Source organism: Nomascus leucogenys, chromosome 3 (genome assembly GCF_006542625.1).
Source record: "Nomascus leucogenys isolate Asia chromosome 3, Asia_NLE_v1, whole genome shotgun sequence".
NCBI classification, from domain to species: domain Eukaryota; kingdom Metazoa; phylum Chordata; class Mammalia; order Primates; family Hylobatidae; genus Nomascus; species Nomascus leucogenys.
In genome coordinates, this window is record NC_044383.1 from 60,964,019 (window position 1) to 60,989,164 (window position 25,146).

The window sequence follows — 25,146 nt, forward strand, 5'->3', positions numbered from 1 at the left end:
TAATGAAAGTCATCTGTATTTGTTTCATTACAAGTTGTCCTGTTAATTGTGAGTTGTGGTTGTTACTGGCAATGTTGTTTCAAAGAACACCCTAGTAAGACTACAGGCAAAGTGGAGGCAAGACAGGCTCCCTCATTTGAAATCTTGACTCTGCCCTTCCTGGCCATTGTACTTTTACAGCTACCAATTGCAAATATTAAATAAAAGTTTCTAAGTTCCTGGCATATCACATATGCTAAGAGGGCAACAAATCTTAGCTATTTTCAAATTATTACTCTTTACTCCTCTGCCTTTTGCCAGCAAGCCAACATGGGAGAATGAATAGACATGTAACATCTTTGCCATCTTTCTTGTCTCTAACTGTTGAAGACCTATTGGCTTTATCTTCACCTAGCATTACCCAGTGGTTTTTTATTTTTCCCTTTCCATGCAGGAAGGTCATTTTGATGTTCATATTCCATTCACCAGGACACACTGACAGACAGCAGGGCTATGTTCAGTTCTGTTTTGCAAGTGCTCATTTCACACATGAAGGATTTTTACCAGAGAGAGATTTTTCTGTCCTTTCACACTACACTGTGCCATCAAGACACAGGAACCAGGAGAGAACAACCAGTGTGCCTTTGAAGGTGAGCTGTGACTTGGGGGTCACAGGAGACTTGAGAAGTGCAAAGGGAAGTCATAGCGTTTATCTTAAGCTGGATAGGCGGTGGTGGCTTGGCTGTGTCCTCAGAACCCATCTTTTCTGACTGTCTGTGTGTAGGTTAGGAGTAGCACTGCTTCATACTGATACACTAACTTGGACCAGGACTCCCTTGAGGGCAGAAATAATCATAACCTGTTAGTCTCACCAGTCTTCCTCCCTATCCAGCTTCTCAAAACAGGCATTTGCACTAATTTCAAAGAAACTCACCTGGGTGTTATTAAATGAAAAAACAAAGCTGCTTCATTTCCTCTTCTCTTGTGGTTTGAAGCTGTCAGTATCTATATTTAATTGCCCTATTTGTGCTATTTATTTTAATAGTTTCTGGCAATCACATGGTTGAAACACGGTTTGAGTCATAACCTCTATAAAAGTTACAGAATATTTTATGCAACTCTTAAAAAACCTGCAAGTCTGTTTTAGACCCGTTTTTCAATTCATTTAAGCTTTTTGTACTACCAGCCATTTTTTTTCCACTTAAAATTTCCTGCTTGAAGTGTTAACATTTGAAGGGCTTAGTCCATTGAGCTGTAACTCTGCCTATGGTCAGAAAGAATTAACCTTCAGAGTTCTCCAATTGCCTATGGCTGGTTAACTCAGTAGGGGACATGGTGCTAATGAGGCAAAAGTTGCAAGTTTTATCTCTGTACATGCCAGTTAGCTGTGCTGAGGTCCATGACCTTGGTCTGCATTCTAACCCCTGCCTGCTTTCATACAAAATGCATGCTGCTGCTAACAAGAGACACCAAGAGAACAGGAAGCAATTTGTGCAACTGCATCTCCATTTCCAAAAAAAAAAAAAAAAACAAAAAAAAAAAAAACATTTCACAAAGCGTGTTTTGCTGACAGTGGGTCGGTGACTCCTTGCTGTACATGAAGGCCATTGCATACACAAAATTCCTTGATGAAGACAATAAATTCAGAGTTCAGTTCTTTTCTTTAAAGCACCAAAGGGTACACATAGAAAACACAATTTATTAAAATATATGTTGAACCAACCAAACATAGCATTTTGTACTATTCTTCAAGCATTTTGTACTATTATTTAAGGCCAACAAATGTGGCTTTACTAAATCGGAGTGGGAAGGCAGTACAGAATAAAGTTATTTGTTCTATTGATTAGACTTTGGAATAATCAGTAGTAGCGCCCTGACTAATGAAATCCATGTAGGGGCACAGTGAGCTAAGTCTGAATGTCTCAAGCAGTGGGGCAGCATTGATGGGGAGACTAAGTCTTTCTAGTTCACCAGTGTATCCTCATTGCATATAATGACTTGCTCATAGCAGATATTTAATGAAGTCCTAAATTTAAAACAAAATTTAAGTTGTAAAGTCAGTACACCTCAGCTTCTCTTTCTTTTTTCTTTATTTTTCCAACTTTAATTTTAGATTCAGGGGATACATGTGCAGGTGTGTTACCTGGGTTTATTGCGTGATGCTGAGGTTTGGAGTATGAATGATTCCATCACCTAGGTACTAAGCACAGTACCCAGTAGTTGGGTTTATAGCCCCTTCCCGCCCCACTCTATTAGTCCACAGTGTCTATTTTTGCCATTTTTATGTGTATGAGTACCCAATACTTAGCTCCCACTTATAAATGTGAACATACAGTATTTGGTTTTCTGTTCCTGCATTAATTTGCTTAGGATAATGGCCTCCAGCTGCATCCATGTTGCTGCACAGGGCATGATTTCATTCTTTTTAATGGCCGCGTAATATTCCATAGTGTACATGTACCACATTTTGCACCTCAGTGTTCCTAAAAAGATTTAGCCCCATTTCTTTCAGCTGGCCTTGCTCTAACTTATCTCACACATATAGAATACACACACACACACACACACACACACACACACATTATATATATGTATATATACACATACTAATACATACTGAATATATATTCACTTTACATTTACTAAACTATCAGACTGATAAACAGAACCAAACCTAACAGAACAGCACTTTGAAGAGGAGACTCATGACATTTCAGGCCACATGACTGAATTTTTCAAAGTATGAAGCTGCTTCTGTGGTAGCAGAGTCACTACTTGCCAGTGTTCTTTTAAAACTCCATTAATGGCGATAATCGCTCTCTTTTGATGATTTATGGATTAGGTCACTTATGTCAATCCCTAAAATAAAATGGTCAACACCTTACAGTAAGTTTTTGTCTCATTTTTTTGCTTTTTTTGTTTTTTGATTTTTTTTTTTTTTTCAGTCAGCCCTGATCTCCATGACCTAGACTGATTTGAAAAACTGAGTGTCCTTGGCAGAATCTGAGCTGTTTGGAGTTTGAATGAGGCAGACCCAGTTTAACATTTTCCCCATCGATTATTAACTGTATGGTTATGGGCAGATGTTGCCCACCTATGCTTTATTTCTTAAATCTGTAATACAGGAGTAATAATAACTACCTAGCAGAGCTACTGTGAAGCTTGGAGTTAATTCTTAACACAGTATCTGATGCATGGCAAGTGCTTGATATATGGCAACTTTATGATTTTATTCCCTTTATGTTATATATTTTTTATGACTGGCCGCATGAATTTTATTCATTGCTGCATTATGGCAAATATGCACCTATATTTCTGATACAGACTTTCACAACCAGTAACATTCTCCTCTATCCTCTTTAATGTCTCTTCCTCCTTCCTCTCTCAGCAATATGTACAGAACAGAACCGATTCACCACTAACTCTGGGGAACATAATTCGTTCAGCAGAAGCCTCTTCTTTCTAAGAATGTGCTCTGGTGGGAGGGGGTTTCAGGGTAGTTAGTATTAGATACCTGCTATGTGAGAGGCATTATGGTCAATGGTTGTACACAAAGGTCAAAGAGGCATGATCACTCTTTCTTTGCCGGAAGTATTACAAAAATCAGGGCAATAAATGTATGCTATAAAAAGAAGCATAAATCCTTCTGTGGCATTCGAAGTAGAGGCCCTAGATTTGGCTATATGAGACAAAAAGGACAGTTTATTTTATGGAAAGCAATAAAAAATTCTGTTTTTACTTCTGATTGGCATCCACTTGGCAGATTTCTTATGGATTATATACAAATTTTTATAAATATACTAAAATATGTCTTAGCATTTTGCTTTTGCTGAATTCCTATTTCCATGGAAATAGAGTTGTAGATTAGGCTAGCAATTTCAGCCACAGGAAATGTGCTCTCCTCCATCTTAACCAGTAGCAAAATTGTTGGACATCAAGGGACAAAGACAAGCCCTAAGAGTCAGATTTAGTAAGGTAGATCTGAAGGTTTGAAAGAATTACAGTGACTCTGACTAGAAATATAGGATGAACTATTAGAAAGGCTTAACAGCAAGTAAGGAAACAGGGATAAACCATTAGGATAAGGATGCATAACACAGGATAGATCATTGATTCGCAACCTAGAGATCAACTAGTTGATGGCTGCAAGGCCATGTGTGATCCAGCCACTTCCTGTCTCTCCAACTTTATCTTATGCCATCCTGCCCCATACTCTATTTGTACTCCAAGTTCATTAGGCTTCTTCATGCATCCCACACTCTTTTCTGTCCTGCCTGTAGACCTGTTTACGTACTGTTTGCTTTCTTGGACTGCTATTCTTTCTGTTCTTTACTCAGATAACCTTTTATTATCCGTTATGTCCAGATTTATATGCAATTTCCTCAAAAAGGCCTTATGAGATCATCACTCCCCCCTCCCCACTTATACAGAGTCTGATATTTTCTTTTTCTCGTGGTACTGTGTGACCATTTTTGGAAGTATATAGGATTTTAAAGTTATTATTTATTTGTATGATGATTGGTTTAGGGCTTTTTCCTCTACTAGTTCATAATCGAGTTATTTCTATTTTGGTCACTCTTGTGCCCCCAGTGCACAACATCAGTCACAGCAGCATGTAAATACTCAGCTATTTAAAACTGATGAATTACATGCCCACTGTGTGTAAGGAAATGGGCTAAGCATTCATGGATTTTTTTTTAATCGAAAACAATAAATAGTTTATATCTAATTTGCTGCCTCTTTTTTGATTCAACACCCTCCTCTTCCAGTGATGCTTTTAATGTTACCAGGGCTCTCCTTATGTCCAGGGAATAAGAGATGATACTTATTTTTACAGATAAGAAAACTAGTTATCTTGAGTAAATATGGGATCTAACTCTTCTTATTTTCAACAGCATTTGAAGACTCAACATCATCCTTGAGCACAAATATATACTTTTGAGAAGTCATAGGACTACAGGAAGCAGCTGTGGATATTCAACCCTGGTCCTTAAACTCACATACAGCAACAAGCAAGGAATGGGCCTCCTCTTCCATAAACCCACGAACTTCATAAACCCAGTTCATCCTATGCCAAACACAGGGAACCCTCCCTATGCATCACTACCCTTACCCTGCTCCTGGCAAGATGCATTTGGTAGTACAGTGCTGCTTTGTTCAGCAAAGGAATGGCATAAAGTTATAAAAATATCAGCCAGACAGTAAAGTCAGGGGGCTTTGGCAAGAAAAAAGAATGAAGAAAGGACATCACTAGAAATCATTATCAATAGCCCAAAATATTGATTAAGGCCTAAAGGAGAACGGTGGATGTGCAAATGAAAAAGCGAGGAAAGGTATATACTTCAGCAGAAATGTATTTCCTTATTCAAGTAGCAGTTATTGAATGCTTTCTCTATATTTGGCTGTTCTGTTCTAAGTGCTGCGAATATGACAGTGAACAAGACATGTGAGGGTTACTTCCCTCGTTGAATTTATGCTTTAGTGGGTAAAGGAAGAAAAAGTAAGCAAATACATTTAAAAGGATGATTTCAGACAGTGATTGCAACAGTTTGAATATGATGCCTCCAAAATGTAGCTGTTGCCAATGTAATGTTATTAAGAGTTGGGGCCTTTAAAAGGTAATTATGCCATGAGGGCTCCTCTCCTGTGAATGGAATTACTGCCCTTATAAAAGAAGCTTCCTGCAGTGTTTGGCTAACATACCCTTCCGTTTTCCACTATGTTAGGATGCAGGGTTCCTCACCTCTTAGAGGATGCAGCAACAAGGCACCAGCTTGAAAGCAGAGAGCAGCTATCACTAGACAACTGAACCTGCCACCAGTGCCTTGATGTTGGATTTTCCAGCCTCCAGAACTGTGGGAAATATATTTTTATTCATTACCAATTACACAGTCTCAGGTATTTTGTTATAGCATCACAAATGGACTGAGACAGTGACACAAAAACAGAATAGGTTATAGGAATAGACTGAATAGGTCAGCAGGGTGTGTGTGTGTGTGTGTGTGAGAGAGAGAGAGAGAGAGAGAGAGATTACTTTAAATCAGGAAAGAACTTTCTAAGAAGGTCACATGTGAACTGAGACCAGAATAATAAAGAGACAGCCACATGAAGACCTGAGGAAGAGAGTTCCAGAAAAAAAGAGAAGAGAATGTTCAACTTCCCTGGGTAAATGACAGTCTGAACAAGTTTGAGAAACAGAGAGAAAGATAACATAACTGGAGTTGAAGAGGGGGCTGGGTGGGGTGAAGGGATGAAAATATTAATAGAGGATGAAAATGATACACAGGGGTCAGGTAAAGTGAGGCTTTGATCCCACAGTGGTTCCATTACATGAGTTGTATTAAAAATCAAACTCATGTTTTGGCCACTGAGTGGAAAACAAAGTATAGGAGAGTAAGAGTAAAAACAGAAAGGTTAGAATGCAGTTTTTCTTAATTATTGAGGCCAAAGATGATGGCAGCATGGTTTAGAGAAACGACACGATGACAGATTGCATGGGAGGAGAAGCACTGAATCAAAGGTCAGGCTTTCGTTCTTAGCTCAGGTAGCTGAGAATGATGAGTTAGCCATGTTATCACATAAGACGCAGCAGTGTTGAGAAAAGAAAGTGACCTTTGTATTGTTCAAGTTGAGTATGAGGGATCTACAACATAGCTAAGAAAAGAGACCCAGTGGGCAAGTTTAACTACAAGCCTACAGCTCAAGAGGTAAAAATTTGTGAATAATTAAACTGGAGGCTTTTCAGACAAAAAAAAATTTAAGATTATCATGACTAGAGCTGAGTAGGATGAAGTCATGGTTAAAACATTGAAGGTAAATTCATAAGAAGAGAAATAAATAAAAAAAGATGAAAAAGTAAGAAAGCAGGAAATACAGGTAACAGAATAATATAAATTTTAAATCCCAGCACTTTGGGAGGCCTAGGTGGTTGGATCACCTGAGATCAGGAGTTCAAGACCAGCCTGGCCAACATGGTGAAACTCTGTCTCTACTAAAAATAAAAAAAAATACCCAGGCATGGTGGTGCTCACCTATAATCCCAGCTACTTAGGAGGCTGAGGCAGGAGAATAGCTTGAACCTGGGAAGCAGAGGCTGCAGTGAGCCAAGATCATGCCACTGCACTCCAGCCTGAGTGATAGAGGGAGACTCCATCAAAAAAAAAAAAAAACAAAACAAAACTCTCCACTGCTGAGATTAATCCAGAGGAGACAGAACATTCTTTTAACTAGGTAAAAATCCAAAGAGTGTTCAAAATACAGTGTATAGGTTGGTGCAAAAGTAAATGCAGGGTTTTTTTTCCATTAAAAACTGCAATTACTTTTGCATCAACCTAATAGTAGATCTCGTTTTTTTTTTTCCCAATGCACTTGGCTGATACCATTTGCATGTGTGATACATAAAACCATGAATACATCCATATTATAGATCAAAGTAGGGATCACAGGTTCCCTGTGTTATGGCTTCAACTCTACCTCATAGTATCCTATTCTATTCAAGAAAGTATACTGAAATGAAATTAAGTAAGAACAACATTATTATGGAAATCATCTTGAGTTTGCTCTTTAAAAAAAAAATACTAAGTAATCTCTAAAGAGTGCTCTAGGTACTTTTTTGGTAATAGGTGAATAGGCAAAATAACTCCTAATCAAGCAAGACCAAGAGGCCCAATACCACGGTTTAGACCTTTTATCCAGAACATTTATCCAAGCAGCACATCAATTGAGCATTGGCAACTGAAAACTAACAAGGATTCAGAAAGGCAGAATATTATAATACAGAATGCCATCTAGCAGGTTTCAGAAACCAAGACGTAAGAAGAATATAATCTAGAGTCAAAAATCTGAGCCACTGGAAAACTGGAAGTCAAACGACAGGGGGACAGCTGAAGGACAAGGATATCAAGGTCAATAGTGGGATCTGCAGCAGGCCAGATGGCCTGACCTGACAGTGGTGTTCAGAGGGCTTCTGACGGTAGGGTTGGACTGTCCCTGCTCTCCCACTGCAAACTGCCAGACCAAAAGGAATGTGAGAACAGATAATTGAAACTAATATCTCCTAATAGTCACTAGGTCAGCCGGGAATGGTGGCGCATGCATGTAATAGTCACATGGTCACAAAAGACCATGTGAAAAAAGTCTTTAAGAACACATTTTGAAAAAAAGACTTCTTATAGCTCTGACTCATTTTGAAAACTGCATAAGAACATTGTTCCAGGAATCACTGTCTTTCACACTAATCTCATTGCTTTGTCATGATGTAAGAGAGTTTAACCTGTGGAGTCTCAGAATAGCTCAAATGGGGAATTTTTTATACAATGCTCTCACTATCTCTGAGTGACCTTTAGGATCAACGACTCCAACAAGAGGTAACAGAGTAATTCTGCTGTGAGGTATACTAGATGGGATGAAGCTAAGTGGAAAGAATAAGCCATTCAATCTTTAGTGCTTTGGGGCATGAGCTCAGTATTGCCTACCGTCCTCTTTTAAAAATGAAAGGTAAAAATAGTTAGTGATACTAATATCATTAAATGTGATTTTTTCCCCAGAAACAGCCTGGGAGAACAGCCAATGTTATAAAAACATCATAACTCAGTGTGACAAAATCATCATCATATTCAGACAGGAGATGCTTCTTAAGTGAGCAATAAGGTAACGAGTGATCCCTCAAGTTTGGTAGGCCGGGCTGATACACTTAAGGGCCACCATGTGAGAGAAGCCCACACACATCACAAGTTTAGACCCTTACAAGAGTGCAGGCAGTAGTCACAGCAGGTCCAGTCCTGAAGAAAGATGACTGATACAGATCCCTTCAATAAAAGAAAATTCTCATAGTCCTTCAAGATTCCTTGTTATAGACTCACTGTATCTCAGCACCCCCCAACCCCAAAATTGTCATGCTAAAGTCCTAGTACCCAGTAGCTCAGATGTGATTGTCTTTGCACATAGGGCTGTTAAAAAGGAAATTAAGTTAGAAAGAGTGAATCAGGGTGGGCCCTAATGTAATCTGACTGGTGTCCTTAACACCGCATGTTCTCACTCATAGGTGGGAACTGAACAATGAGAACACTTGGACACAGGGTGAGGAATATCACACATCAGGGCCTGTCGTGGGGTGGGGGGAGGGGGGAGGGATAGCATTAGGAGAAATACCTAATGTAAATGACTAGTTAATGGGTGCAGCACACCAACATGGCACATGTACACATATGTAACAAACCTGCACGTTGTGCACATGTACCCTAAAACTTAAAGTATAATTTTAAAAAAGAAAAAAAAAAGAAGAGGAGATTAGAACACACAGAGAGACACCAAGGATGCAAGTGTGTAGGGAAAAAGACCATGTGAAAAAGACAGAGAGAGAAGGCAGCCATCTACAAGCCAAAGAGAGAGGCCTCATGAGAAACCAAACCTTCCGAGACCTCGATCTTGGAGATCTAGCCTCCAGAACTGTGAGAAAATAAATGTTTGTTGTTTAAGTCACTCAGTTTGTGGTATTTGTTATGGTAGCCCTAATGAACCGAAACGTTCTTCAATAAAAACTTTTTAAAACAGAAGAATATTTGGTAATAAATGGAATCACAATATCAAACCATCTTAACTTTTACTAATGCAAATCTCAATATTTTCTTGACTCTGAAGAAAATAATAGGAGCTTCGGAAAGGGTAAAGCTAGCAGTCTCATGTTTTATTGTATTTTTTAAAAACTTGACCAAACTAACTTATTTACTGCACATGGCATTTACCAGATGATACATTGCACTTCATATGTTCTTAAAACTACTTTACCTCTTCTCCTCTTCCTACGTGGTTGTGGTGCATACTCTGGGCTCTTCTATGGAGCCTGTTAGTTCCCCTGAGTTAACCAGCTATCTTCTAGATTCATTCATGGTAGGATTTAACCATGTTGGGTTGTGAAGCAAGATCTGTTGCTTCATATTTCACCCACTTAAGAAAGTTATTTGCCATTAAATTTCTTATTTTCATGTTTACAATAAGGGCGGGGTTTAAATATTATCTAGAAAGTGATGCTAGTTATGTTAGGCTCTCTATACCACAGAGAAACAATAGGAAATCTTCTCAGGCTGTTAAGCGTTGAAAACAGCAGCCGTTTAGATGACTTGGAGCTTGGAGTGATTGTTGGCTGGGAGCTACTGTCCTGTACCTGGCTTATTTTCTACTGAGCCAGGCATCCTGGCTATTGATTGAAGCAATTTTTCTCATCCCCTTGCTCTCGAACTACAAAATGGCCCTTCAGTGCTGACCTTAAAGATGAGTGCTGCTTTTTTTGTTTTCATTTTCCCTGATACATTCCTTGCCCTTTTCTTCCATAATAAGCGAAAAAAAAAGCAGTGCCCACACTCCCTTAGGTGGTTCCATGAGAAACATTCAACCTTTCTTTCTTGGCAGGAGAAATACCAATTACATATCTGCATTGGCAGTAGCTACCTGTGCTCTAAGGACTGTAAATTTTTGTTCCATTTTTGTCTTGTTGGATGATAATAATAGCCACATTTCTTGAGACCTACCAGGTGTCAGGTACTGAGTAAGTACTTGACATAGAAAGTTTGACCCTCACATGAATCCTATAAGGTAGGTACTATTATCCCATATTGTTGAACAGAAAATTGAGAGTGGTTGAATAACTTGTCTTGGATCACAGTGCTAACAAGTGTTAAAGCCACATCTTGAAGCTCAGAGCAAGTACTCTTAGTCATCACACCCTACTCCTCTGCTTCCATTCCCTATCTCCCTTACTCATGTTTGAGAAAATTATTAGCCTTTCTGGTTACACAATGCCTTTTGAGCAGAGGATCTCAAGGTATCAGGTTGTGTCTTGAAGGCTAGAGTTGTACTGTAATTCCAAATCAGAAAAGCCTTCCCAGATCTTATTTAGTCAACAAAATTATACTACCTCTACAGATGAGGCCTATCATTATATGAGGGTATTATATTATCATATTAATAGTTGCTTCCACATTTATCAACCCAATTTTTAATATAAAAAAGCCAATAGTGTCTGGCATTAAAACCAATGGAGAAATCATACTCCAAGGTCTTCACCAAGTGACTTAATCTATTGATAATCAGCATGGGAGTAATCCATGGTGCAACATATCTGCTTGCTCATCAAGTGTTTTAAGATAAAAGATTTGGCGGGGCGCAGTGGCTCACGCCTATAGCACTTTGGGAGGCTAAGGTGGGTGGATCATGAGGTCAGGAGATCTAGACCATCGTGGCCAACATACTGAAACCCCATCTCTACTGAAAATACAAAAATTAGCCAGGCGTGGTGGTATGCGCCTGTAGTCCCAGCTATTCAAAAGGCTGAGGCAGGAGAATAGCTTGAACCAGGGAGGCGGAGTTTGCAGTGAGCCGAGATGGTACTGTACTCCAGGCTGGCGACAGAGCAAAACTCCATCAAAAAAAAAAAAAAAAAAAAAAAAAAGATAAAAGATGTTTTGTTGAAATTACTACTTTTGCTTTCAACTTAATTCTTTGATCACCTACCTCTGAATCATTTGTTTAGAATATAGTCTGAACTTAGAAATCAGAAAACTAAGGTTAATGCTTCCTATTTAGTCTCAGCTATTGAGAAACAAATTTCTTAAACATAGGGGATGTATCAGATAAACAAGTAGCTTTCCAATGTTGAGTAATGACCTGTTTCAAGGTCATGATTAATTTTTCTTAATGAAATAGAAAATAATGGAGAATACCAGAGTGTATTATTACACAGAGTGAGGTAAATATTATTCTGGAAAACTCTACTTTTCAATTGCATGTTAATGTAATGAACAGTAAGTCACGGTCAAAAACATTCGGAAAACACTGATCTTCTATTAGGTCCACAGAAGTGTGGTCAATGGGTAGGAACATGCCTGGGTAGAGACTGGTCCTTGCATTCAGATGAGTTTCAGGAACACACTACACTGTGAGGACCTGTGGACATTTCTATGTGTATTTTTTCCAATATTTTGTTTCTTCATCCTCCAAATCTAAACTGTTTCAAGGGCCTTTTCTTCCTTCCATGAAGATGTTTCTTTCCTCTTTTCTGACCCATTGTCACTAAGACATGCTCTCTTCTTTTCTCATATCTAGGCCATTGCCATAGCACCTCCGTGGGCTTATTCTCCCTCCTTCCCTACTCTTCCTCTACTCACCAATCCATGTTATTTACCCTTTCAGACCATCTTTCTAAAAATAATCTTTACATTTAGTAAACCTGTTTATAGCGAATTAAGTTCAAACTCTTTTATGTGGCCTCAACTTTCCTGCCTTTATGATCTGCATTTTCCACCATGCATCCTATTTTCCAAAATATTTTCCAAAGTAGGATGCATGGTGGAAAATGCAGATCATAAAGACAGGAAGCCTTTTCTAATGGACTTGCCATTCTTATACTATTTCTATACTTTTGTCTGCATAGTTTAATTATTGAGTGTGTCTGTACCTAATTTGCTTCTCCAAATTCTATCTTAAGTCCTAACTCTCCCATGACTTCTTTACTTACTGCTGTTGTTCAGACCTCTTTTGAAAATTCATAGAAGTGGAACATGCTATACTTAATATCACTCCAGTATAGCCTCATTCAAGTTATTTTTTTTCTTCAATGATATTATAAGCAGCTTGAGGACAAGGCCCATGTTTTTCTTCTATGTTGGTAATTAAAATACTAGCAATAATGGCATTATGTAGTACTTACTATGTGCCAAGTAATAAATAAATATTATTTATGGACCATTATATATTTCTGAGCCTCACCATATCCCTGAAAAATAGATAACAGTTAATCTTCATGATTCACAGATTTTATATATCTGAATTCACCTACGTGTTAAAATTTATTTGTAATATTGAAACTAAAATGCACAGCACCATCATAGCCAGCTGTGGACATGCACAAAGTGGTAGAAATTTTGAGTTGGCCAGTGTGCATTTTTCTAGCTGAGGTCTAACATGACGATGCTCTGCCTTTTTGTTTTAACCCTTATATTATAACCAAGTATCCATTTCAGATCTTTTTATTGCCACATGTTTCATACTTTTGGGGCTTTTTGTTTTGTTGATTTCACTGCTTAAAATGAGCCCAGAATGGAGCTGAAGTAGTATCTAGTGATCTTAAGCACAACAAAGGTGTGCTATACCTTACACAGAAAATAAATATGTTTGATAAACTCTGCTTAGGCATGAGATAAAGTGCTGTCGCCTATGAGTCCAATGTTAGTGCATCAACAACGTACATTAAATAAGGTGTATTTTAACTGAAACACACATAAAAAAGTCATTTTGATTGGTTGATGAAAATGTTGTGACCAGATTCTCAAAGGAACCTAATCCTGTATTTCCCTTTGGAACAATGGTTCACTATTTGTTAATTCAGTGTTTGCTGTAATGCTATAGACCACACCTATCACAAATAATGAATTGACTATTATCTCTTCTTTATTTCTTTTTTTACAGAAACTAAGAAATAAGGTAGACAAAGATTAAGTAATGTGCCTTAAGATACCAAGGCAGATTAGATTTTTTTCTACTTCTGTGGGCTTTTGAAATCTTGTAAACATCCGTAGCACTTTCACACACAACATCACAATTATTGTTGCTAGATCTGCCTTCAGCAATATTTTTTAAGCTCGTTGAGAGATTATTTTGTCCCTAGGGCTTAGCCTGGTACTTGAAGCATGTAGTCACTCAAATATTTGTTGATACAATTAATGAATAACTAAGGGTAATATAATAATGTTTGAGGAACTTACATTGTTTCACAAAATATTAGAAAACTGCTCTGAATATCTAATTCAGAGGAAAAAAAAAAAACTTGTTCATTTACTTTTTTTTGACCACTGAAATAATTCATTCTGAATCTTATTCTATCAATAGAGAATTGAGTTTGCACTGCTTGCTCCAGAAACTTTAAGACTTAATAAAATTTAATCAGACAATATTTAAAATCAAATCTAGCTGTTTGGTTTTAAGGAACATTGCTACGTATTTTCTTAGTTTCAAAAAAGAAAAAGAAGAGAAAAAATCTAATCTGCCTGGGATTTGGTGAGAAGACTTTTGAGAACAACAACAACAAAAACCATCTTTAAGCTGGATCTTAAAGAAACATACGTCAGATGAGAAAAGGGAAATCTGGCTGGGCGCGGTGGCCCAGGCCTGTAATCCCAGGACTTTGGGAGGCCGAGGCGGGCGGATCACGAGGTCAGGAGATCGAGACCATCCTGGCTAACACGGTGAAACCCCGTGTCTACTAAAAATACAAAAAAATTAACGGGGCGCGGTGGTGGGCGCCTGTAGCCCCAGCTACTTGGGAGGCTAAGGCAGGAGAATGGCGTGGACCTGGGAGGCGGAGCTTGCAGTAAGCGGAGATCTCACCACTGCACTCCACCCTGGGTGACAGAGTGAGACTCTGTCTCAAAAAAAAAAAAAAAAAAAGAAAGAAAAGGGAAAGCTATACCACATAGCTTTAATGAATAGTCTTGGAGTTATGACAGTCCAAAGGTTTGGAAAAGAATATGCTTGAAGGGAAAAGTTTTTGAAATACGTTCTCTAGTTTTCCAAAATAAAATTATTACTGTGGCTTATCATTCCAAAACAATAAGCACATTTTTACTGTATGAGGTTTTTACAATTTTAATATCTCATAAATCAAGGTTGGGACTTAAAATGAAAGACAGCTTAGTATTGTCACAGGTATATACACAGCAGCTTTTTTTACATACAGGGCACAAAAGAAGGTGTATATTATAGGTAATATTGTCTAAACCAGGATAAAACACAGTTTTATAGTCGTATCCAAAGATGGGTACTTTCAGGAAAGAATAGGATCTTAGAGGGAGCTTCACCTGATGACCCGACAGCTGGCCAGACAAAGCCTCTGCACCACCTTTTCAGGGTACAGCTGCATATGTTGCATTCACTTCTCCTCTTAGAGATCTAGTGAGTGACTAGTTGAAAATAGTGATAATGTCATAAATTATTTCCTTTGTTTCTTCTCTTTTTACTGATCTATTTCGGTTTTGGCATCAAAAATAAACAATGGGTATCATATATAGGCTTTGACATGGACTTAATCATAATATGCAACAGCTGCCAAAGAGTTAAGTGGCTACATGCAGACAGAGTAATGAATGAAGGGAAACAGCTTTGCTGGTAGTTAACCCACGTTCCTTACCGAAGTAATTGTGCCCATTTTAATGGAATTTGGTGTTGATTTAGTAACGTGATACTTTTGGGATTCAGCCATGCATTTTTTTTTTAATAAATAGAAGTGATACTCCTTTACTTTGATAAGTTCTAATTATCTTCACTGGCTAATCAGGATGGAATAAGGAAAAGCTATACACTTTTTTGTTTAAGAAAAATGTAGGGGTTATAGATGTTGCTTCTTCTTTTCTCCATTGTCAATGGCAGCAAATTATTGCTCTTAGTAAAGGAGGACATTAACTCCAAGAACTTAAACTGCAGTGGCTCATGTGATTTTAATGCTGTCCCTCAGTAAGGTGAATAATCTGGGGAAAGATTAACTTCACAATTTTATTAATTTCTTAAGGTGAATACAGTATTCTGATTTATGAAATTGTCAAGCTACATGTTAAAGCAATGAAAGAAGAAAACTGTACTAACATTAAAAAATAGATTTGTTGTGAATTGATTTAGGTGATGACAACAATAATAACTTATATAATTTGAAATTTTAAGGGTTCATACAATTCTATGGATTTGTTAGTTAAAATACTTACACAAATCTCTCACATTCTGAATCACTATTACTGAACAGAGGAAGATAATATAAAAAATAAATGTTATATACAAATACAAGAACAAAGTGTCTTAGTGGTATTTAGAAACCTTGCTGAATTAAATTTTTCATGAGCGAGTTTCCTCCATAGGCCAAAAAATAAGTTACCTTTTAGAAATAATAATGATAATTAAAAACAGGAGTCATTTTAACCAAATGACCTCATGTGTTGGGAGGAATCAGGCCAATTCTTATGATCCTAATTCATAATTTTTATTTATTTATTTATTTATTAACTTATTTTTTTATTTATTTATTTAAGACAGAGTGTCACTCTGCCACCCAGGCCGGAGTGCAGCGGTGTGATCTCGGCTCACTGAGACCTCCGCTTCCCAGGTTCAAGAGATCCTCCCCCCTCAGGCTCCCAAGTAGCTAGAATTACAGGCATGCACTACCATGCACAGCTTTTTTTTTTTTTTTTTTTTTTTGTATTTTTAGTAGCGACAGGGTTTCACCATATTGTCCAGGCTGGTCTCAAACTTCTGACCTCAAGGGATCAGCCTGCCTCGACCTCCCAAAGTGCTGCGATTACAGACGTAAGCCACTGCGCCTGGCTTAATTCATAATATCATCACAGCCACATTAAAGGCCTTCAAAAGTTTTCAAGGTCTTCACGGTTTAATTCATTTGATTTTCAACAGAAAAAAATATATGCATATGCACATATTTGTATGTGCTTGTGTATGTTTATTGGAGTACATTCCAATAATTTACTAACCAGATATCCAATCTTTTCCTATGATCTTGCTAATATAAGCTATTCTGTCCATAGTAGTTGGTATATAGTAGACAATTCTATGTCTCTTTCATCAAAATATCAAATCAAGTTTTTAATTGAGTAAAACATTACCAGCCATTTTTAATAAAATACCTTGCACATAACTACATTTAAAAGAATATATTCCCTTTAATTTTACTTAATTTCTCTTTTACCTTTGCTCATCATTTTCTAGTGGAAAAAGGACAAAAAAAGTTCACGGGTACCTCTGTGATTACTACCACTACTTTTGTTGTTAATACATTCAACAAACATTTGTTGAACATCTTCTATAGACAAGATTCTATGTGAAATCTTATTTGCAGGAGGTGGGCTGGCACTTGGCTAGGGTCCAAAGATGGATCAGAAACATGTCTTTTTTTTCAAAGATTTGCTAATTAGTGCTAATAATACAAGGTATGATGAGATGCAGAAGGGGAAATGCTCTTGGAATTCACAGGCCCATAAGACCTGAGAACTTCAACAGCAGATTGAGATAGACCAAGCCGGTCTGAAAACACAGAGGAAGCAAAGACCCAAAGCCAAGAACATACCATGCTTTCAGGAATCAGGAAGTGGTTCATTTACCTCAAGTGGCTGGTGTGTGAGGAGAAAGAGCAATCCACACATGAGGCTGGAAAGGTAGGTAACCTACATATGTGGGGTGTACTAGGAGACAGTATAATGACTTCAAGTTGTCATTCGGGGAGCCTTGAAGCTCTACCAAATGTTTTTGAGTAGACAGTGACATAATCAGAGCTGTTCTATGATAAATTATAGTACCACAGTATATAACATCACTAGGGATGTAGGTAAACAGGTGAGGGAGGATCAAAGGGAAGAGGCCACAGAAACCATGTAGGCTGAGGTAATTAAGAGGCTGACCTGGATGACAGTAGTGGGAAGGGAGAGGAAAGAATGGATGAAAGAGGCATTAAGTAGGCAGATCCAAGAGAAAAGAGAAAAGGAAAAAGTCAAGATGGCATTTCAATTCTAGCCTAGGGACTACTAATTCTACTTTTAAAAAGTGGAGAAATGCAAGAAAACTTGGAATTAAGATTAGTTTATGCCACATTAATCCTGAGTTGCTAGCCAATTAGAAATGCCCAGAGCCCTTGGACATGGCAAAAACTAAAGTAATGTGAGGTTCAAAGAGTATTGATGAAGATTATAAACCAGAGTTTATAATCAAGTAAAGAAGACAGTAAATATTTGCAAATTCTTTGTATAAAATTGTGGGAAGTAGAATACAAGAGATTAAAATTCTTTGAAATTTCAGAGAAGAGAAAAATCATTTTCAGACAGAGGCTGGGGTTGGTCATCCGGAGTTCAGAAAGACTCATCAGAGTTGAGCTAGAATCATGACAGGCAGAGATGGAAGAGGAAGGAATTTCAGATAAGGAGGGCATTCCAGATGCCCCAAAAGACACCAGTAAAGTTAATGACATAGGAAAATGCAGCTGCCATTTATGAGGCAATGACGAGGACACCAATGTGCTTAGGACTTTCTGTATACTTCCTTTGACGAAGTAGGATGGAAAGAGAGAAACCTATTTCTGACTAGACTAAAATGAAACAAGATAATTAGCCAAATTGCTCTATTTAAGTCAAACCAGCTAATGTCCATGACCAAGCAACTGGTTAATGGAATTTTTCATTGAATTTATGCACACAAATAAGTAGCTCAGTCAAAATATTTTCTAAATATAAACTGGTCACATTAATTTCTTGAACTTCCACACATAAGAATTTTGAAGCCCTACACTTTTGAGAGTTAGAGATTATTTCATGGAGTACTTTGCCTAATGTTTCAACTGTGAACAGAGTTTATGAGATTTTTTTTTGAAATCACAACTTATATTTTGTGTCAAGGACTTTAAATGCTATTTTTAATGTAAATATTAATAGAAGCATTTCAGAACTACAGGGAAAAAGTACTTGGTTACTTTATTAACATTTAAAACTTAGGAAAAAAACCTGTTTCATCTTTGTAAGAGAAAAGCATCTTTGAAATGTTCAAAAGATAATCTTCCATCCACGCCAGGCAATGTATTTTTACAATTATAATTTTAAATACGGACAGTGGTGGTATAATATAGAATTCAGCACCAATAATTCTCATAGCAGTTTCTTTCAGCAGTATATGCATATGATTTTAGAAATATATGTACTTCTATACAAATTAGGGTGTCAGTATTATTTATGAAAGACTCCATGATTTTAAAAAGCCTTCTCCTCCTCTTTCCCTCAATAGCTAATTAAAACAAAACAAAACAAACCAAAAAAATCCTGTATTTTCCAAGGGAAATACCAATAAACTTACAAATTTAGAGTAGGCTGAGGGAACACAATACCTAATCTGGGAGTTTTGCCAAATCTTTATTTTAATGAACTTTATGCAGAGTTACAGTAAGAACATTACGCTGAAAATGCAGAAATCAACTCAGCAGTCTTTGTAGAAGTACCTTTTAATCTACAGCATAAAAAGAGTTAATCTGAAATGCAAACTGTAGTTGCATTAAATATGCTTTGTTTGCCATTCAATAAGCTTTGTTTTAATGGCAAAGGCAATACTGACATTGGGTGAGTACTTAAACTTTATTATGGAAATAAATGATGTTGTTCTAAAAGTCTTCCAAGACAAGAAAAAGATGCTGTGAGAAGTTATCGCATTTCCTATTTTCTTAGCTAGAACAATTTTCTATTTGCCTCATATTTTCAGAGAATAGTTTGATAAAATTAAATGTTTTTCCCCCCACTAATAGCAAAACACTAAACAAACTTTAAACTATGTTTTTTTGCATATTATAGTTAATGTGTTTTCACTATGCTTAATGCACTTTTAATAGTCTCCTATGGAAAGATGGTATATTAAATGTGGGAATGATACCACCTTGAATTTGCTATAGTGTCTTTTATCTGGGGGCTCAAAGCACTTCATACATGTTTTCATTCAGTATCTCCTTGAGGTGTAATATATGCATTTTATGGGCAAGGACACTGAGGTGGAGAATGACTAAGGGAATTGAGGTCATTTCCAGAGCTCGCACTAAGCATAGCTTGGATGAGCATTCTCTCCCTCCAGTCCACCTCCAAGATGGCTGCACTGGCTTCGTGGGACCAAAAATTGATTGCATCTCCACTAGCCTTTTCCTTCATGAACTTGTCTCCCTTACCTGGACACCATCAGATGCAGGGATGTAACTTGCCCTTTTAAATGTGTCTGTCACATTTCTCAGGATCTCCACAGACATCAGAAGATCGCCTGCATAGAAATTTTTTCTCTGAGTTAAATCCAACAGTGTCTTGGTCACCTGGGACATTCCATCACCTGCCAGCATTCGCTGCCCCTTAGCAAGGTGCTCTTTAACCTGTGATGGTCAAAAGAACAGAGCAAACATCAGAATCTTCATTACCATTTATCTGAATAACTTCATCAAACAACTTTATTTAAAATTGCTCAGTCAACTTAAAATAGCCTTGCAATGCTTGGGAGGATTTGAAAACTGTAAATTGTGTGTATCCCATACTCAGATGGATAAACATCCAGCATGCAAGAATTAACAAGTGTATACTTTTCGGCAGGCTTGACAAACTTGCCATTTCTAGTTAGAACACACAATTCAACACATTTGGGAAAATGTGTATTAATTTAGGTTCTTAATTGGAGTAAAAATCAAAAATACTTTAGCATGTGGTAAACATGGGGGACTGTTTAGTAAGTTGTGATCAGAGATGGGAGATTATAAACACTTCAAAAATAGCCATTTTTACTAACAAGCTGAGCTTATTAACTTTTGCCCTACCTCTTAAAATGAACACATCTTTATAGAGCAGCAAAGAAAGTTATTAGCAGCACAATTTTACTTAAAATATCTTTAAACTTTGGAGATCTACTATGACATGATTGAAAACCAGATGGCTTTAGCTTTATTGTTTTTTTTAAACAGCAAAAACAATTAAAAACTCTCTGCTGGGTCTTCAGCAACAAAATGAACTATTAAAATGCAAAGCTTAAATTAGTTTGATGGCCAGAGAAATGTGCTGCCGACTCTTATATTTGCTTGTTGTACAGTTCAAGGGAGGAAAAACATCTTAAAATGCGAAAGAATAGTAAGGTAAGAGAAGGTAAAGAAATAGCAGGAATTCATTATACTTTTACTTGTTCACTAAAAGTTTAATCTGTACCTTTTCTTTGCTAAATTTGTTATAAAATTAACTAAAAAAATCATGAAATAATCAATAATTAACAGGCCAGAGAAATAGTGAAATAGGAAGGTTAAAGTACATTAATTGTAATTATCAATTTCCCATCAAGAACTGTGCCAACAAATCTTTTAAAGTATGGCAATCCATCTGAACTAATCAAAAAGTATAAATTTTCTAAGTATTATATTTCAAAAAGTGTTGAAATCTCATATATTTTACTTTTTCTGTAAAGATGTCTAAAACAATTTTGGTAAAATAAAATCTTCAGAGACATACTTTATTTCCATTGTGTTATGCTAAAAGTCATAACGTATTTAGGTACTTTACTTCTCCCTATTTTCTTCTTTCATTCCCTTTCATCTCTTTTTGGTAGCTGCCATCAACCATGGACTAAAACCCAAATGATTGACATGGCAACAGTAATGTGGCTCTTGCCTATCTCTATAGTGTCAGTGCTAATTGTCTGGTAATGGAGTGATATTTACGTATTTATTCATGAAAGAGACACAGCACTGTCCAATAAGAAGGACATGAACCCTCAGAGTAGAAGCCAGCTGGTTTCTCCTTTGTACCAGGCTGTACCACCAGGCTGAACTCCAGTCCTGCTTCTAAACTACTGGTAATTATTTGCAATTTTCTGTTCAGGTCATGTGTTTCATGACTTCAGATTTTCGAAATAGATATTCTACCCTCTTTTCTTCCATGGTCTCTTGTTTAAAAACCACTCATATTTAGTTCTTGTTCTTCTAAATAACCAAACAGTTAATCAAAGCCTTCTCTTGTTATCTTTTATACAGACATGACTTTTATCACAGAGAATGGTGATTATCTGCTTAAATATTTTTCTGTTCCAATAGTCTTTCTGAAACTTGAGGGTAGGCTCCCTGCCTTATTCACAGTCTTAGCAAACAGCATAGCAAAATTTTGTTGCAGTGAATTCAGTTGTTATGCCCTAAGTACACCTTTGTGGTGCAATACAATGCAATGGGCTTTAGAGCCAGGTGTGCCTAGGTTTGTGTTTCAACTTTGCAGCTTATTATTTATGTAATTGAGTTCATTGGAGACTCAGCTTACCATGTCTCCTCTGATATTTGAAAAATAGATCTATATATTAAAAATGTTTTAAAAGTCATTTTCTTAACACAATTCAACCCACACAAGCCTAAGATAATTAGCAGAAGCTAGAGCATACAGGAAAGCGTCTTGCTTTCCCATGGTCTGTGTGCCCTACATGCTCTAGTTTCTGCGGACTTCTTCCCCCTTCCCCGCCATTTGCTGTGCTCTAGTGGCACTTGTCTTTTTGCTCTTCCTCAATAACATTAGGAAAATGCATATCTCAGGGCCTTTGTCTTGCTTTTTTTTTTTTTATTGTGGGAGCGGGGGGATGGCAGGGGCCTTGAATAGTCTTTCCACAAGCATTCACATGCTTTTTGTCGCCTTCTCAGAAAGGTCTTACCTGACTTCCTACCTAAAATGGAATCCGTGTCATTCTCAGTCATCTCATCAGACTTCATTGTACTCAACCTTACCTGCCATTGTGCCTTCTATTTCTTGGTTTATTCATTTTTCTGCCTGTGCCATTAAAATATTAATATAAGCCTTCTGAAGGAGGAGGTTTTATTATTTTATTCCCATTATCTAGAAGCTTATTCAATATACTGAATGAATGAGTTAAAGGAATGAATGGGTTATTGAATCAACTTCCATCTATGCTTAGGTTGTTAGGTCATAGGATTAAGTTAGGCACACTGGAAAGATGTAACTCACTCATGAACATAGTCCATAGGAAACACTGGTAACAAATAGCATGAGACAAGCACACTACCTGACTTAAAGAGGTAGTGCTGCTTCTGAGCTGAAAAATGTCTGGCCCTCTAGCTGCACTTGTCCTTTTGCTCTTCCTCAATAACATTAGGTACAGGCATGTCTCAGGATATGTATGAATGGTGAGGAAAGTTTTGAAGAGAAATGAAGGTAATAGAGCCTAACCTAAAAAAGTAATGAAATTCAGTCCTCAGTTTTGTGCTGGCAATGCAAATCACAGCTGTGATACTCAAAGCTGCAGAAGATTAAATTGTTCTCCATTAGGAATGGAATGTAGCAATGGTTGCCACGGTAAATAATTAATGTCTGACTGCCTCAAATCAGCCCTTCCTCTATTATTTTGGCAACCCATACCTGTGCCTGTGAGGGATTTAACTTGTACAGATCTAATGTACGCTTCTCCTCAAACAAAAACATCACAACATAGAACTGAATCTTGAGAAATAAAACATTTAGACATGCTTTCTGTTTGCAAAAAAAATAGTTACAGAAGGCACTGGATGGCTCAACTAATAGGAAAGCCAGTCTGTCACGTCTGGGTCAGCATCAAATCTGGCCCAAGTCAGTAGTAAATTAACGTCATTGCCATCTGACAGCTGCTTAGAAGGCTTATGTAGAATGAGTTGTTGTCAGTCCAGCTCTTAGCAAACAGGTGCCCAGATGACAACACCAGCTCTAACAATTGGCACTGATTAGCATCCTTCCTGGCATTGTCGGTGAAAAGCACTCGGGACAAATACCTTGTAATTTTACACACTGGTGAGACTATTCATTGCCTTTATACAGGGTATAAAGAATGTTTGAATAACATACGTTTCTGTCCAGAACATATTTAGTTGAAAGACAATTTCCCAGTTCTTGATCTTCTATCCACAACACATGCATACTGTGAAGAGTTCTCTTTTTTTGCCTTATGTCTACCCTTTCACTACCTATTTCCTAGAATGACATGTCCAAGTTTATCTGCTAGATTGTTTTCCCTTTTTTCTTTCTGGATTATGAAGTTGAGAATAAATGGGTTTGCTCATCTTACCTCTTCCTTGTTTCAAACTGTCCTTTATTTGCATTCTACTCCTCTTCCTTTGTTGTTGTCTCTATGGTTTAATTCTATGGTTATTTCTAAGGTTTTGAATCCCATCCAATCCTTCTTCAACGTTTCTCTCTCAAAAAAATGGCCTGATATCATATATCTTATTAAAATATCAACTTCTCTTATTGCTACTTCCTTTCAACTACTGTCTTCTCCCTGGTTCTCTTCAAAATCAATATCAGAAGTACAAAATTTGGTTTGAGCCCAATAACTTTTTAAGTTGTAAATTAAAATTTCCAGTTACCTACAAAGTATATTTTCTGGAAATCTTGCTAGTATGCCATGTTTAAGTAGCAGTTGTAATAATGTAATAATAAAACCTAGATTTAAATTGTGGTTCTACTACTTATTACAAAGAACCATTGGAAAAATTATTTAACTCTCTCCTAGGATTATTTGGTTTATCTGTAAAAAGGAGAAAATAATCACATTGTTATTATGATGCGTTAATATAAAAATAGAGGTTAAAAGTGGATATTCAATGACTGTTTCCTCTTCTCCCAAATTCAGGATCCAATTTCTCTAAATACTAGCTATATAGTGTTTCTCATCTCCATCCTTTTCCTACAGACACGAGATGGATTCTGGTATAGGTCTTCAGTACTTAACTTCCAGAAGGTTAATTCTTTCTTTGACTGAATCTAATTGGCTATTTATTCTATTCATTAATTTCAATGAAGTTCTGTTTAAAGTTTTTCATATTCTTTAATTATTTAACTGTGATTTCTGTTCTTTCACATCTTAATGATTTTAAACAATATAGTATAGTTTAAAAAATATTTTCTATTCTTTAAATTTCTTGTTTTGTTGAGTCTCCTGATTCCTGCATTTGCTGATTCTTCCTCATAATGTTTTGCTTCATGATATTTATAATTATGGTAAACTTATATTCAGTGGGATATATTTATCTTTTGGGAGCCCCCAAGTGCCTGGTTTGTGAAACAGTTGTTAGGGATGCTTTTGAGTGCATTTCTCTGGGTGTGGAGCATTCAGGCAGTTCACTGGTCCTGAATCAATTTATGCAAATTTTCATGTTAATTCCATCTGTTCTTGGTTCAGACTAGGAGTTTCCATTTCTGAAAGGCAATTTATTTCCTCTTCTCCAAGAAACTCTGTATGAACTACAAATTTCTTAGACACATTGCAGGCCTGAGAATGCATAGGGTTTTTCTACTTCATGAGGCTAGAGCAGCAATACAGTGCTGGGTCATTGCTGGAGGCTTGGAAGGGCATCACTGCTTGTGGGAGAGGTGTTGTTATCATCCTCATGAAGGCTTTAGGACCTCAGCTTCTAGCACCCAAGGCTTATGTATGATCTGACACTCCAGTAGCTTTTTCCTATAGTTCTGGCTTTGATATCCCCCTGCATTAATTTCCAATACCTAAGGATTCCTAGGTCTTTCTTTTGAGAGAAGCTATAAGTCAATATTTGAAAATATATATTTCCTATCGTTTATGCAGAAGTCATTATGATCTGTTATG

At 37.0% G+C, this 25,146-nt stretch overlaps 1 protein-coding gene across 3 annotated transcripts in view; it reads right to left on the minus strand.

Moving 5' to 3' along the window:
* The window catches only part of ADGRB3 (adhesion G protein-coupled receptor B3), a 753,297-nt gene that overhangs the window by 375,669 nt on the left and 352,482 nt on the right, over nt 1-25,146 (minus strand). For all 3 annotated transcript variants that reach the window (XM_003271086.3, XM_003271085.3, XM_030809408.1), the window contains one exon: nt 19,718-19,912. In XM_003271086.3, coding sequence (XP_003271134.1) covers nt 19,718-19,912 — 195 coding nt within the window. The remainder of the gene's footprint in view (nt 1-19,717; nt 19,913-25,146) is intronic.